Here is a 15,365-nt window from a genome sequence, read left to right on the forward strand (position 1 = left end):
GGTTTGCTATTGGCTGATCTCATGTGAGTGACAGGTTGCTCCGCCCTCACGCCAGTAAACGCATCATCAGAGAAGAGAAGAGAAGAGAGGAGAGGACGTTATTCTGATTCAAGATTACAAAGCACATGAATTAAAAAAAAATATGTGCACAAATAAATCCTTTAGGTTACACTTTATTGTAAGATGTTACTGTGTAATTATAGATTTAAGTAATGAGTAATATGAATTAACTACATGTACTGTACTTACAGGGTTAGGAATAGGGTTTGGTTTAGGGTTAGCTGGTATGATGTTTAATTTATAGTTATTACTATAGTAAAGTACGTGTAACAAGGACACTGTAAAATAAAGTGTTACCATCATTTATAAATACTGCAATATTATACTGCAATCATCCATTAAAAGCAAGAATTGTCCATTTTGATTTCATGGTGTCTTAAACATTAGTTAATGCATTAACTAACTTTCCTAAAATGAAGTAGGAAAATACAACAGGTTATTGTTAGTTCATGTTAGCTCAAGTCCATTAAAGACCTATTATGCCCCTTCTTTACAAGATGTAATATAAGTCTCTGATGTCCCCAGAATGCGTCTGTGAAGTGTCAGCTCAAAATACCCCGCAGATAATTTATTATACTAGTTGTAAATACACATTTTTGAGTGGAAGGAAAAGCATTCTGTTTTCCTGCATGTATTTTTAAATGCAAATGAGCTGCTGCTTCCGCCCCCATTTCCAGAAGAGGGCGGAGCCTTTACAACTAAGTCCTCTTTCACGTCTTATTGCGCTTAAGCTGTCAAATACACACATGGCTATGTCAAAAACACACAAAGTTCACATAAACCCAGTCAGTTATGTCTGTGAATGTAAACAGCAAGTAAGGAAATCACATATATTAGATCTGTGTATTAAAGTGAAAGAAGCTTAATGTACAGTACCTACTGCTATACTGTTAATATGAATCAAACGATAAAAGAAAAACAGAAAATCACTCACTATTCTGATTGAATTAACTTTAGTAGGGCCCCATGATTTCCTCGATGGAGAAAACGCGGACGAAATCATGGAAACCAGTCATAAAAAATTCAATTTTAATCGATAAAAAAATAGCAAGTCGGTTTCATTTCCTGCACACACACACTGAAGCACGTGTGACTCTCGCGGTGTTCTCAGCCTCTGCCGTCTCACTATATGAGGACATGAATGCATGAACTTCATCTCCAGAGCTGCCCTGAGAGTCACTTCACCAGCATTTAACCGTTTCATGTGAGAACAACTATTGTCATATCATACACACACACACAGAAACTCACGGCAACCCGTCAAAATAAAAGTTTGATTTAATTGAGAAATTGTGACAGAAAATTGTTACTGTTGTACAGTATAATTTAGCTACGTTTCAATCTAATAATAATACTAACACTAATAATAATGACAAAAATAATAATAACAAATTATTTTTAAAACTTAATATTTTAAGGAATATTCATAATTTTTTTAAATATTTTAATTATTCAATGTTTTAATTTGAACAGCAAAGCCCTGTTGTGCAGCACTTTGTTTGACAAAGTCATTCATATGTTTAAAAGATAAATTAAACTTTTATGCCTTAATTTGATTGAAAGAAAAATTTAAATATACAACACAGGATTTCACAAAAACAATTATTTCATAGAAATGATTTTTTTAAATAAATTATAATAATAAATTGTTGTTTTTATGAATTAAAATAATTAAACATCTTTTTTTTTTTATTTTTTTTTTTATGTAATTAAACCATTAAAAAGGAATCCATAAAATAGAAAACAGAATTTGGTAAAAAAAATAAAACTGAGTTTGAGGAAAAAAAAAAGAGTCCTAAAAATGTCATTTTTGTTCAACTTTTAAAAAATTGTTGTTAAATTGTATACGTTTAATGATTTCAATTAATTACACTTTTTTTTTTGTTTTTTTTTTTACCATTAAAAATTTCATAGGGCCCTACATTAGCATCTTTATTAAGAATACATTTCTTCCTTGAATGCTGCTGTTAAACGCTCTGGCGAGGAGATGAACATGGCGGATGATGTACAGCTCACTGAGGGCGGGGTCTATGCTAATAGGACAGGGTCCTTCGGGAGTCGTGGGCGGGGCCTAATCATTAGTGACGTCACAAAAGCTACCATCTGCAAACGGCTTGTTCTGAGACACTGCTTATGATTTATGGGGATTAAAAAAAGAGGAGTGTGTGGACTTTTACCATTATAGGGTGGTTGTGTACACACACTGCAAACAAAGATTTATGTTCAAACACCATGTAAAAGTTGAAATTTAAATTTAAATTAAATTATTTTAACAGATGCAACTTTTGAACTTTTTATTAATGTTAAAATTAATATTGACAAAAACTAATAAAAGCTTTAGAATTATATGTATATATATGCTAAGATTCTCTGTGTGTTTTCCAGAGGTGGAACCCGGTTGAAGGTTACACAGACACACTCCTCCCGACAGACCGCTGGCAGTGGACGGATGACTCCGGCTCGATCCCACAGCCTCTTCACAGCTTTGAGCTGCCGTCTGCTAACTGGGAGTGGGAGGGCGACTGGTACGTGGATGATGAAAGCTGTGGGAGAGAATCCACTGAGACTGGGGTGAGGGACACAATCTCATAAACTCAGCCATCCCAAACCTAACCTACTCTACACTTACCCTCTAAACCCCGCACTAACCTCCTCCTGTGCTGTCAGGGCTGGGAGTATGCAGTGGACTTCCCTGCATCCTTCAGCAAAGACAAGAAGTGGAATTCATGTGTCCGTCGCAGGCGATGGCTTCGCTACAGGAGATATAAAGCGCTGGGATCATGGGCCAAGGTATAATCTATCAATTGTAGTTACTTCAACGTTAAACAGCCAAAGATCAGTCAACCAATCGTGACCCACAAAACCAGTCATAAGTCGCACGTGTATATTTGTGGCAATAGCCAAAAATACATTGTATGGGTCAAAATTATCGATTTTTCTTTTATGCCAAAAATCATTAGGATATTAAGTAAAGATCACTTTCCATGAAGATATTTTGTAAATTTCCTACTGTAAATATATAAAACATGTATTTTTGTGAGTGAATGCAGCACAATCGCCAACATAAATGGACAACTTTAAAGGAGATTTTCTCAATGTTTCGATTTTTTTGCTCCTTCAGATTCCAGATTTTTAAATAGTCAAATATTGTCATATCCTAGCAAACCATAGATCAATGGAAAGCTTATTTATTCAGCTTTCAGATGGTGTATAAATCTCAATTTAAAAAAAAATGGCCCATGTGACTGGTTTTGTGGTCCAGGGTCACAGTCTTGTGTTATCTAATGCTCTATATTTAACACCCATTGAGAATGTGTGTTTTTGGTGCAGGTGCCTCTGGACCGGGGCAGACCTCCGCCCGAGCCCTTCATTGACCTCAGCTGTGGAGGCTGGGACATGAGCCCTGAGAAGCACATTAACCTGTGGGCCGTGTCCCAACAAGGGAAGGTTTGTGCGAAGGAATATGCCTGATTTAACACAAGTCATGTGCAATGTTGTTGACTGCACAGAATATAATGTACATAACTATACTATATACACTACCATTCAAAAGTCTGAGGTCAGTATGGAAATAAATTAATATTTTTATTCAGCAAGGACACATTGATTTAATGAAAAGTGACATTTATAATGTTACAGAAGATTTCTATTTCCAGTAAAAACTTTTTTTAACTTTCTACTCATGAAAGAATCCTGAAACAAAATCACGGTTTACACAGAAATAAGAAGCAACACAACTGTTTTTAACACTGATAATAATCAGAAATGTTTCTTGAGCATCAAATCATTATATTAGAATGATTTCTGAAGGATCATGTGACACTGAAGACTGGAGTAATGATGCTGAAATTACAGCTTTGATCACAGGAATAAAATACATTTTACAATGTATCAACCTAAAAAAAAAAAAAAGGCAGCTAGTTAAAAGTGAGAATTAGAACATCCTAAACTAAAGTGTTACCAAAACTCTTCAAGCATTGATGCTGTTGTGGTTGCATTGCCGATTTCTGACCACTAGAGGTCGCTGCTGTCCTGTTCTGTGATTCAGTGTGTTCAAACGCTGTTGCTTTAATAGTGTTGATCTAATGTTACAGTATTTAAAACAGTTTAAGTGTTTAGTCATTTTCTTGTGCTTTTTGTGATTTCATTGTTTTTTTAATATTTCTATTAAGCTTTAATTTATTTAATAATAAAGCAAATTAATGTATTAAATATATTTATTTATTATCTTTTTCAGTTTTTGTTTTAGTAATTTTATTGCTGAAACTGAAACATTATTTCAGTTAGTTGCCAGAGCAATATTTTTAATTTTTGTTTATTTTGTTTTAGTTTTTCATGTTTGTTGTTTTATCTCGGCTTTATATCAATCAACAGAAACGATTTATACTAGTTTGAGGGTACGTTTACAAGACAACGATATGCTTATAACGGAGAACAGGCGACACCATTTACAAAGCGATCCCCATTCACACGGATCAGCAAAAACGACTAAAGACGCTGTATTCTGCTGCCAGGCCATTAGATGGCGATGAAACACTATAGGACTGAACTCGTAATACGCATGTGCATGACGTCATCGTCTACAGAGATTCACGGTTTTGTTGTTTACACGACACCGTTTTCAACTAAAAACTGAAGACTTTTTATGTGTTTTGGCCATTCGTTTACAAGAAAACGGCGTTTTGGGTGCCTGAAAACACAAACATTTGAAAACGGTTTTCAAAGTGCAAGTTTTTGAAAACGGTCTACATGTAAACAACAAAAACGCAAATCTCTGAAGACGATGACGTCATGCACATGCGTATTACGAGTTCAGTCCTATAGTGTTTCATCGCCATCTAGATGAAACCATCTAGGCGCCATCGCCGTCTGGCAGCAGAATATAGCGTTTTTAGCACATCAAAACGGCGTCGTGTAAACAGCCCCTCAGTTCACCTGTTTGCAGTTGCAGGGCAGTTTTGTGACCACTAGAGCTCACTGCTCTTCTGTGACGTCCCCTTTATATTTTGAGCTCAGCCAACACCTCCTTATGGATTAACCACTTGCTCACAAGAATCTGAACAATTTCCCAGCCTAGTGGTTAATTTAAACACTCGCTGAATGTTCTGTCATGTTTATGATGTGTTAAAATTCTATTCCTGCCACCATACAGATCTCAGGTGTGTGTGTGTGTGTGTGTGTGTGTGTGTGTGTGTGTGTGTGTGTGTGTGTGTGTGTGTGTGTGTGTGTTATCTCTACACAGCTGTGGTCCCGCACAGGCATCAGGCAGCAGAACCCGGAGGGGACACGATGGGAGCCCGTCCAGGTTCCCCGAGAGGTGGCACAGGTCAGCGCCGGCCCGAAAGACCTGCTTTGGGCCGTTCTCTGGGATGGACAACTGCTGGCCAGGACGGGCATCAGTAAAGACTGTCCTAAAGGTCTGACACTAACAGATTTATTCCTGTCCTTTGAATTCACACATACAGAATGCAGAACATACAGTACACGTTTTGAATGACATCTATTTACAGTCAAACTGTGGTCATGGTCATGGTCAATAGCATGACAGAGGTATGAACACACAGAGGCCCTAAAGAGCATGTAAGACACTTGCGCCACACTTAAAAATGTTTGAATGTCATTGCAGACAAACGTGAAATCCGCACGTCGGTAAATTAGGGAATGAACTTGCGCTCCCAGGGGCAGTTCAGCGAAAAGAGGAGGCGTGTTCCCGCGCAAACATTCCCTGGTGCTATTTTGCAGTTTCAGAAAACAATTGTTATTCACATGCTATTTTAAGAGCGCATACTTGGCTATAATGTAGCGTGTGCACAACATGCATACACTTTGCTTCTCTCATCTACACAGACGCAGCAGTTTTAACTTTTGCAAATCATACATAATTACAAGGAAAAATATTACCACACGAGGGAAATCATTGTTGTGTCCATGAAGATGTGAAAAAATAGGCATAAATCTAGCTTACACATTTACCAAAATTATTATACGCCTGTTTAACCGAAGCTTATTTGGGTGGGTTTCTCCATCCCCATACAATGTCACTTCTCTGTCTTTTACGGCCCTGACGAGAACGTCGGTCTCCTCGGTTGTGAACCGCTCCTGCCGCGTGCCTGGCAAATCCGCCGTTATAATAGCAATCCGCCATGGAACAAGCGCGCCTGCTTTTAAAGGGAATGTGAGATGTCGCTCTGATTGGTTTATTTCACGTTACGCCCAAACCACACCTATGAGTAATGCAGCTACTTCAGACCAACACATTTTAGATTTGCGTCGGGTGCAAGAGTCATTTATCCCGCTGGTATAATAGCAACAGCGCCAAGACCCGCCCACAAAGTTACTTGCCTTTCGCGTTTGACACTTGAGTTTCAGATCGTTAAAATAGGGCCCATTGTCTTTGAATCAGCTGGTGATTTTTAGTGGACGTATGAAGTCAGTCGTAAAGTTCACACAGGTGTCGAGGATCACATTAATTATCAACATGATCAACTACTCAGTTTTCTCAGTACTTTTTGTCTTTGTTTTGTAGTGCATCTATTGAAACCTAACATAATACAGTAACTTTTAGTGTAGCTTAATAGTCCAGACTCGTTTGAGGTCACCTGTGCCTGAAACTACACTCGTGAAAAAGAAGTGTGCTTAATTGTATTGGATGTGCACTTGTAGTGTACTTCAAATCCTAAAAGTATATTTTTAAAAACTACTTGCCGATAATATAATAGTAATGAAACAAAAGGCCACTTGAAGAGAGACGCTTTCATGACGGTTTCTTAACACACTTATGTAGACTTTTTTAAATAAAAGTGCACTTTGTAATAATGTCAAACTTTTAAAGTACATTTTAAGTCAAGTACATGTTTTGAAAATGTGTGCACTTAAGAAGTGCACTTATTTTGATGTGTTGACCAACACACTAAATCACATGTGAAGTACTTGATTATAATTTTTACTGTAGTGTGTTATTCAATTATACATTTAAACTTAATTGCAACTTCATTATATAATCATAAATATATTTAAATACGTGACATAAAAGTTCTAATAGAAACTGCATGAGTATAATTTAGTTTATCATAAATGTTTGTCAGTACATTCAGCAGTAACTTTAACCGTATTTCAAAGACAATAGAAATATGAAATTACATATAAAGATGTGTTTAATTCCTACTTAAGTGGGTCAAAAAAGCACTCTTGAGTTCAGCTAATTAATTCAGTTTGCACTTACCTACATTCTTTTAAAGTATATTATTTCCATAATAAGTACTCTGTTTAAAAGTATGCTGAGGTGTACTTCTTTTACACAAGGGTATGTCGAGCATCTGTGTTGAAGTCTAATCTTCAACGGAGAGGTTTGCATGTTTTCAGGCTCATCGTGGGATCTAGTTGAGTCTCCAAGTCAGAAAGGAGCCGTTCATGTTGCAGTGGGCGTCGGTGTCGTTTGGGCCGTTACTAAGGACAACAAAGTAAGACGATATTTAATGCTCTGTACCCTGCTTCGCCTTGACATTAATATTACGGCTATGGGTTTTGCACATTCATTTAGTGCTATTAATTTAAAGGATTACTGTAAGAAATTCAAAAAATTCTGTAATAATTATTTTCTTGCCATCAGAGTAATTGTGCAACTTCACTGTCCATTTTCATCTAAAAATTGAGTAGAAATGACCCAGATGATACCTGGATGCCTCGTCATGTGACAGTGTAGCATATTACTGAAATGTTTATTGTTGCATAAAGAGTTCAGTGTGTGTGTGTGTGTGTGTGTGTGTGTGTGTGTGTGTGTGATAGGTCTGGTTCAGGAGGGGTGTGAATTCCCACAATCCCACTGGCTCAGGCTGGATCAGCATTGGTGGAGAGATGGTGATGCTCAGCATGGGGCCCAATGACCAGGTGAGATGAGTGGAGTATCATATTATACTGCCATACTGTCTAACAATAAACACACTCGCTGTAGAGCAGTTTTCTGCCAGGTGGTCCGTATACTGTAACATGTAAACATGTAAACTGACATCATGTAAAGGGGCCTTCGAATTTTGTCTTTGACATTGGGGGCCTTAAAGTCCCTCTGTGGTGAAAAGCAAGCTTTTAATGTTGTTTATATGTCTATGTGGTGTTTTTAATATGCTTTAAGACAAACCATGTGCAAATTCATAAGTCGACACCATTGCTGAGTATTTTTCGTATTGTCTCAAAAACACAAGTCGCTGGTGTTTCTGACTTCACAAACTACCTTGTAACCAATCAGGTCAACGTGTGATCGTCAACGAGTGGATCTCTGAGCTGGTGTCAAGAAAAAACGTTTAAATATGTCATTTCGGTGATCAAAGATAAGTTTTAAGTTTTACAAATATATACGGGGGACTTTAAGGCTGTGTTCACACTTGGCTTGTTTGGTTCGATTTAAAAACGAACCCTGATGATTGCTCTGTTAAGGCTTCGATATACTCACTGCGAAGTCCTTTTTCGATTTTCGTTTTGGGATAAACTCTGGTGAGGTTTGACTGATATAAGATTTCAACACGGACCAAAGACATCTAAACGAACCAAAAACAGGACATGATGTCACTGTCGACCAGGTGAAAATCAAAAGTCATATCACTTAGAAAAGTAATCCCAGCAAGCCACATGATTTGAGGTATCATCTTATCTGTAGGACAAAAAGTGCAGGGCAAGAAAAGTTTAATAGTTAGGTTTCTGTGTTTGTTCAAATCATTTGCCATTAGTATCAGCGATAATAATAGTGATATTTTCCTTTGCAAACTTCACTATCAAGCGATTAATCAATCTGGATAGAGTTCATTGCACTCACACCATGCTTTAATCACTGTTGCTGATATCATATTTCATCTGGTTATATTGTAATAAAATCATTTTCTCCTGTGTGGACAACTCTAGGGGTCCCAGTACTTGCCCTTGGGGGACGCCCATGTGCTGTGGGCCGGGAGGGGGGGGGGGGCAGACAGTTCTGGTTACACTCCTGTTCTCACATGAAGCTTCGAGGATTAACCATCATTAGATCCTCAGACCAATATGTGTACACAGCACAAAAGCCCGACTGTATTCACTGTCCATGTTATACGCACAAACACCCATCGTCCAATCAGCTTCTCCAGCTCACACTGGCTCCTCCTTCCCGCCAGGACAGGAATGTAAGGTCTGATGGAGTTGGGTGTCCGTGGGTGTTGATTACTAGAGCCACTGAGTCTCAGTGTGGAGTTTGCAAGCGATGCAAACCTTCTCTCTGCATCTCTCTCTCTCTCTCTCTCTGTAACTTGACCCTTAGACCGCCTGGCTCAGCCCAGCCATATATATACAACCCCAATTCTTTCACCCGCGCAAAGCCATATGGGAGCGTCTAATTTGAGTTTGGCCGCACTCCGCCATTCCATACTTCACATTTCATTACTAACCGCTTGGACCGTGTGTTCAGCTCAGCTGCGAAGCTCATATTTTGAACCTGTTCCTCAATTTGACTTAATCAGAAACAATAGCCTGTCCATGAGAGCTATGTCAGCACATAAAAAGAAAAGATTAGAAGATTGTCTCATAACATGATGATTTTCTGATGCCAACTTCATTATAATGCAGTTGATTTTATTATATTGTGTATTATTGAGATGGGTCTCTGCGATCGTATATTTATAATAACCCTAATATCCAGTTGTCGGACCCTCTCCGAACTTCCAATGAAAACACGGCCATTCAAAAGCTTTGTGTGAATCTAAGTGTGTGAAAATACTTAGGAAACTTTTAATGTTTAGAGGATACATGAGAAATGACTCAAACAGAGTGATTTTGTCCTAAATGTTTTAATATCTCAGCTTGAAGAAGATATGTAAAAACACAGAAAAGAGACTGCTGGTGATGTGATGTGATGTGATCTATATATATAAAATCTATATTTTATGTGTGTTTTTCTGTGACGCAGGTTTGGGGTGTTGGCAGCGATGACCGGACCGTGTATTTTCGTCATGGCGTGACAGACACAGAGGTCACCGGAAGGTCATGGGTCGCAGTGTCGGCGCAGCTTGAAAGCAGCAAAAGCATAAATCAATCCAGGTAGTGGAAAAACACTGTACAGATCAGTGATACCCGACATGGCCTATTTAAATAGGATCCAGAGGTTTTGGTGTTGGTGAAGGGTCACTTGAGCTTTATTGATGGGGCACTAGTCCAGCAGGATCCTTATGTTTCACGTCCGTCCAGCAGATGGCGCTGTGCCTGTCAGTGCTCTGAATGGCTCTGTGTCTTTCCCAGTGTCCGTGTGCACGGTGATGCCGGTGTGTTCGGTGGTGATGTCACCGCTCCTTCCCAGGGATCCGTTCTGGGCTGTGATGACGCGGACATCCCGAAGCCACGTGTTCCCAAGATCACGAGTGACAGCTTTATCTCTGCGCTGGTGTCGGATCGCTCCGCTCCACTACACGACCCAACAGTGTCTCCCAATGTACCTGAGGGAGACCAGGTGACCGGCCAAGAGTCCGGTTTCTCTGTCCCGACCCCGACACCATGGAGCAATGTAGACCTGGAGGAGATGAAGGCCTCGGTTCCCAGGAGCTCAGTGGCCACGTATCCCATCGAGCTCCAGCACAACACGGTAGAGCAGGAGGACACGCCGCCCTGGGCCTGGGTAACCGGTGGAGGATGTGACATCCATTCCAGATCACATGTCGACTGGTTTAACACCTCAGGTGCAACCCAGTTAAAGGGATAGTTCATCATTTACTCACCCTCATGTCATTCCCAACACTTTACTTGAAGCCTCTATGTATAATGCATTATAGGTATTGATGTTGGTTAACGCGTTATATCTTTTCATAAATAATTGTAACCAAAGTTCAAATGCATTTTAAATAATTGCAGAATTCTTGTTACTTTTGAAATTGGTTGTTTTATTGCATTACACTTTCTAAAGGTGTAACAATGTGATTCATGAGATCATACAATGCATTACAGGGCATAATTAATACTTTTATAATGCGTTGTGTATATATATAAAGGCTTTAAGTAAAGTGTAACCGGTTTGTCAGAATGTGCAAATGCCTGAATAGACCGAGGCTGCCAAGATTAAAGACAACTTAAAAGTATCATAATAGCAGTTTATTCAACACATACACTATATTCAGCTTCACAATGGTATATATTCAAGAATGCCGCATCAAAACGTGTGACATTAATGATGCCATACAGCACAGGTTCTCATGCGTCTTATAATCAATCGTGTGCCACATTTGAATATGAGCATGACATAGACATGAGAGATAAGGAATTTGACATTCGATTTTAATGGCTTAATTTTATATTCATAATGTTTTGGGGATAAAGGCCATTGCAGAAATGGTTAGTAATGGTCTTGACTGGTAAAAAAAATCATCACAGTGCACAACATTCACGGTCAATATTGTTGCACATTTAAGATCTGTTTTTAATTGTGAGCTTACCAGGGACAATGCACATCCCCATTAAAACTTTATGAAAGAAATGATTTTATTCAGCATTAGTGTCGGCCCAGATCCGGGCTACATCTGGCACGCGTTGTACCGGATGTGGGCCGGATCTGGGCCGACACTATGTTGCTGTCTGGGAATGCATTACACTGATCAAAAGTGGCAGTAAAGATTTATAATGTTACAAAAGCTTTCTATTTCAAAGAAATGCGGTGTTTTTTTTCACTTTCTATTCATCAAATAATCCTGAAAAATGTTTTATCATGGTTTCCACAGAAATATTGCGCAGCACTTTCAACATTGATAATAATCACAAATGTTTCTTGAGCATCAAATCATCATATCAGAATGATTTCTGAAGGGTCATGTGACACTGAAGACTGGAGTAATGATGCTGAAAATTCAGCTTTGATCACAGGAATAAATTGCATTTGCAAATACAGTACATTACAATAGAAAACTTTTTTAAATTTTTTATTAATATTTCACAATATTACTGTTTTTACAGTATTTTTGATCAAACAAATGCATCTTTGTTGAGCATAAGAGACGTCTTCCAAAACATTAAATAATCTTTTGACCGGTAGTGTAAGTGTAAACAGGGTGAATGATGTCACTCCCTCAATTATATTAAAAAAAAATTCAAAGAAATTGGCAGGGAGGTTTGGTGATATAAAAGCAAGTCTCTACTGTGTTTGATTCTCTCAGATACCGGGCCGCTCTCTCCAGCCATCACCCCTGCCCTCGGTGCTCCACACACAGAACCAGGAGCCGCCGTAGAGAAGGTACTGCACTGTGAGCAGCACATGAGAGAATAAGTCAATGGTGGATCTCAAATCATGCTCTCTCTGTGTGTGTGTGTGTGTGTGTGTGTGTGTGTGTGTGTGTGTGTGTGTGTGTGTGTGTGTGTGTGTGTGTGTCAGTCCGTGCGTGTGACGACAGGTCGTATGTGTTGGTGGAGGGACTGGCCTCCTCATGAGTGGGAGGATGTCAGTGTGACACTGGAGCAGGTCACCGGTGCCGGAGCTCAGACAGGAGACATACTTTACCTCTACTACACTCAACACCTGGAGAAGAAGGTAACACACCATGCCCTTGTCGCCTTATTATTACTACAAAGTGCACTTTTTTAAAGTCTGCCTCTGGTGCTCGTCACATGTCTATATTTTAGTTTGATAATGTTTTTGGTAACACTTTATTTCGATAGTCCACTTTAGACATTCTACTAACTATAAGTAACTTTGCAACTACATGTCAACTAACTGGCATTAGAGTATTGGTAGACTGTATGCCTAATATCTGCTAACACTTTATTTTGATGCTCCACCAACAGATATTCTGCTGACTATAAGTAACTTGGCAACTACAAGTCAACTTATTCTCCTAACCCGAACCCTAACACCTAACTCTAACCTACTAATACTCTAATGAGAATTAGTTGACATGTAGTTGAAAAGTTACTTATAGTTAGTAGAACGTCTAAAGTGGACTATCGAAATAAAGTGGAACCATGTTTTTTTATTTCATATTTAGTATTTTTAGGGGATTTTATGGTACTAAATTATATTTACACTGTATTTAAAATCCATTTATTCACTTTTCGAGCACAGACCTGAAATTTAAATTTACAACTTAAACTGTCGTAAATCTTGAATGCTTTAGAGCACAGACTTGAGTTTGATCACTTTTTAAAGATGACACTTGGCAAATTATTGCTGAAGTGAAAAAAAAAAAAAAAAAAAAACGTTTATTGTTATTAAAAATGCACAAAAATACTATTTAAAATTTTAGAAATAGAAAAATATATTTTCAGAAACACATTTTACTCTAAAACTGCAAGAAAATCAAAGCCAATATAAACAAGCTGTGTTCCAAATTTGAGCTTGATATCTCAAAAAATAAGCTTTCAGTCAGATTTAGTTAGGCGGCAGTACCAAACGTCTCCACTAGATGGAATTCGTCTCCCATTAATTTCCAATGCCGTCATTTTTGACTGCGAGGAGCACAAGTGTGACTATTTTTTTCAGGACCATTTAACCTTTTCAAATAATGTCCATACATGTTTTGTGTGTGTTTACATAGCAAGTGCCAAAACTTTTACCAAGTTTTGTAACATTCCGATCAAGTAAAAAAACAAAACGTAAAATTTTTCGCTTTTTTCAATTAAACATTCAAGATTTGAAGTACACTACAATTCAGTACAGTTAAATGCACTTCTTTTTCACATGGGTGTGTAGTATATCATCAGACACATGTTGACTACATTTTTAAAAGAAGAGTTCAAAAGCAAAATTTAATTATGACAGTTTGTGGACTCTTTCAGTGAATGTCATTACAAATGAAGATCAAATTTTGTTTGTGTTGTTGAAGATATGAGACTGTAATTTAATCCCATGATTGTCCTGATGTGTGTGTCAGTATCTGTATGCTGTGATAAAGGAGGTGACGGCCCTGGTGCCCGTGTTGAGGGACTCTCTGTACACTGTGGCGGTGTACACAGCAGAGAGGACCAGGCAGAGAAGCCCCATCTTACTGGCAACTCCATCGCTACAAGACTTCAGTAACTGGGTAAAAAGCCCTTATGATCAGCACATTTGGATAAGAAAGGATCTCTATGACATAAAACACACACAGGGTCCAAAATGCATACAATCTTACATCTTACCAGCCATGATCCTGTATTTGCATAATCTTCTTTAAAGTGCCCCTATTATGCTGTTTTAAAGGTTCATAATTTTGATTTGGAGGTTTTCTACCATAGGTTTATAATATATTATAAAGATACATTGCAGCATCACAGAGTCTGAAACGGTTTGATAAAGGATTCAGTCTCTCTAAACCTCTCCTTCCTGAGAGCCTCCTCTGTTGTGATTGGTCTACTCTGCTCTGATTGGTCAGATGACCCAGTCTGTTGTGATTGGTCTACTCTGCTCTGATTAGTCAGGTGACCCAGTCTGTTGTGATTTGTCTACTCTGCTCTGATTGGTCAGATGACCCAGTCTGTTGTGATTGGTCTACTCTGCTCTGATTGGTCAGGTGACCCAGTCTGTTGTGATTGGTCTACTCTGCTCTGATTGGTCAGGTGACCCAGTCTGTTGTGATTGGTCTACTCTGCTCTGATTGGTCAGGTGACCCAGTCTGTTGTGATTTGTCTACTCTGCTCTGATTGGTCAGATGACCCAGTCTGTTGTGATTGGTCTACTCTGCTCTGATTGGTCAGATGACCCAGTCTGTTGTGATTGGTCTACTCTGCTCTGATTGGTCAGATGACCCAGTCTGTTGTGATTGGTCTACTCTGCTCTGATTGGTCAGGTGACCCAGTCTGTTGTGATTGGTCTACTCTGCTCTGATTGGTCAGGTGACCCAGTCTGTTGTGATTGGTCTACTCTGCTCTGATTGGTCAGGTGACCCAGTCTGTTGTGATTTGTCTACTCTGCTCTGATTGGTCAGATGACCCAGTCTGTTGTGATTGGTCTACTCTGCTCTGATTGGTCAGATGACCCAGTCTGTTGTGATTGGTCTACTCTGCTCTGATTGGTCAGATGACCCAGTCTGTTGTGATTGGTCTACTCTACTCAAGCCCCGACAAAAAGTTGCAAAACGTTTTTTAAACGTTTTTGAACACCCTGTTCTGATGACGCAAGAGTTGCAACTATGGCAGCTGAGAAGGCCATTCTTTGTGTTCTTGGCTTACAGTGTATGTCCATTACTATATCTGAATTTCAGCTCTGGATCTTCTTCACCACTTGATACACAGTGATACAAACAGTAACGATGGCATCTGTTTTTCCTTATCAATTTGAGCGCGAGTCCTCAACCTTTGGAAGAACATAAAAGTGGATTTTCTTTGGCAGCGCAGAA

General features: G+C 38.8%; 1 protein-coding gene across 1 annotated transcript in view; it reads left to right on the forward strand.

Moving 5' to 3' along the window:
- tecpr1b (tectonin beta-propeller repeat containing 1b) overlaps nucleotides 1-15,365 on the forward strand; it is a 29,539-nt gene that overhangs the window by 2,211 nt on the left and 11,963 nt on the right. The window contains exons 3-13 of the mRNA XM_084402644.1: nucleotides 2,446-2,631; nucleotides 2,728-2,850; nucleotides 3,391-3,507; nucleotides 5,303-5,477; nucleotides 7,423-7,520; nucleotides 7,846-7,947; nucleotides 9,986-10,116; nucleotides 10,315-10,748; nucleotides 12,213-12,289; nucleotides 12,428-12,583; nucleotides 13,923-14,072. Of these exons, the coding sequence (XP_084258770.1) occupies nucleotides 2,446-2,631; nucleotides 2,728-2,850; nucleotides 3,391-3,507; nucleotides 5,303-5,477; nucleotides 7,423-7,520; nucleotides 7,846-7,947; nucleotides 9,986-10,116; nucleotides 10,315-10,748; nucleotides 12,213-12,289; nucleotides 12,428-12,583; nucleotides 13,923-14,072 (1,749 nt within the window). The remainder of the gene's footprint in view (nucleotides 1-2,445; nucleotides 2,632-2,727; nucleotides 2,851-3,390; nucleotides 3,508-5,302; nucleotides 5,478-7,422; nucleotides 7,521-7,845; nucleotides 7,948-9,985; nucleotides 10,117-10,314; nucleotides 10,749-12,212; nucleotides 12,290-12,427; nucleotides 12,584-13,922; nucleotides 14,073-15,365) is intronic.

The sequence above is a fragment of the Rutilus rutilus genome (assembly GCF_951802725.1).
Source record: "Rutilus rutilus genome assembly, chromosome: 1".
NCBI lineage: Eukaryota > Metazoa > Chordata > Actinopteri > Cypriniformes > Leuciscidae > Rutilus > Rutilus rutilus.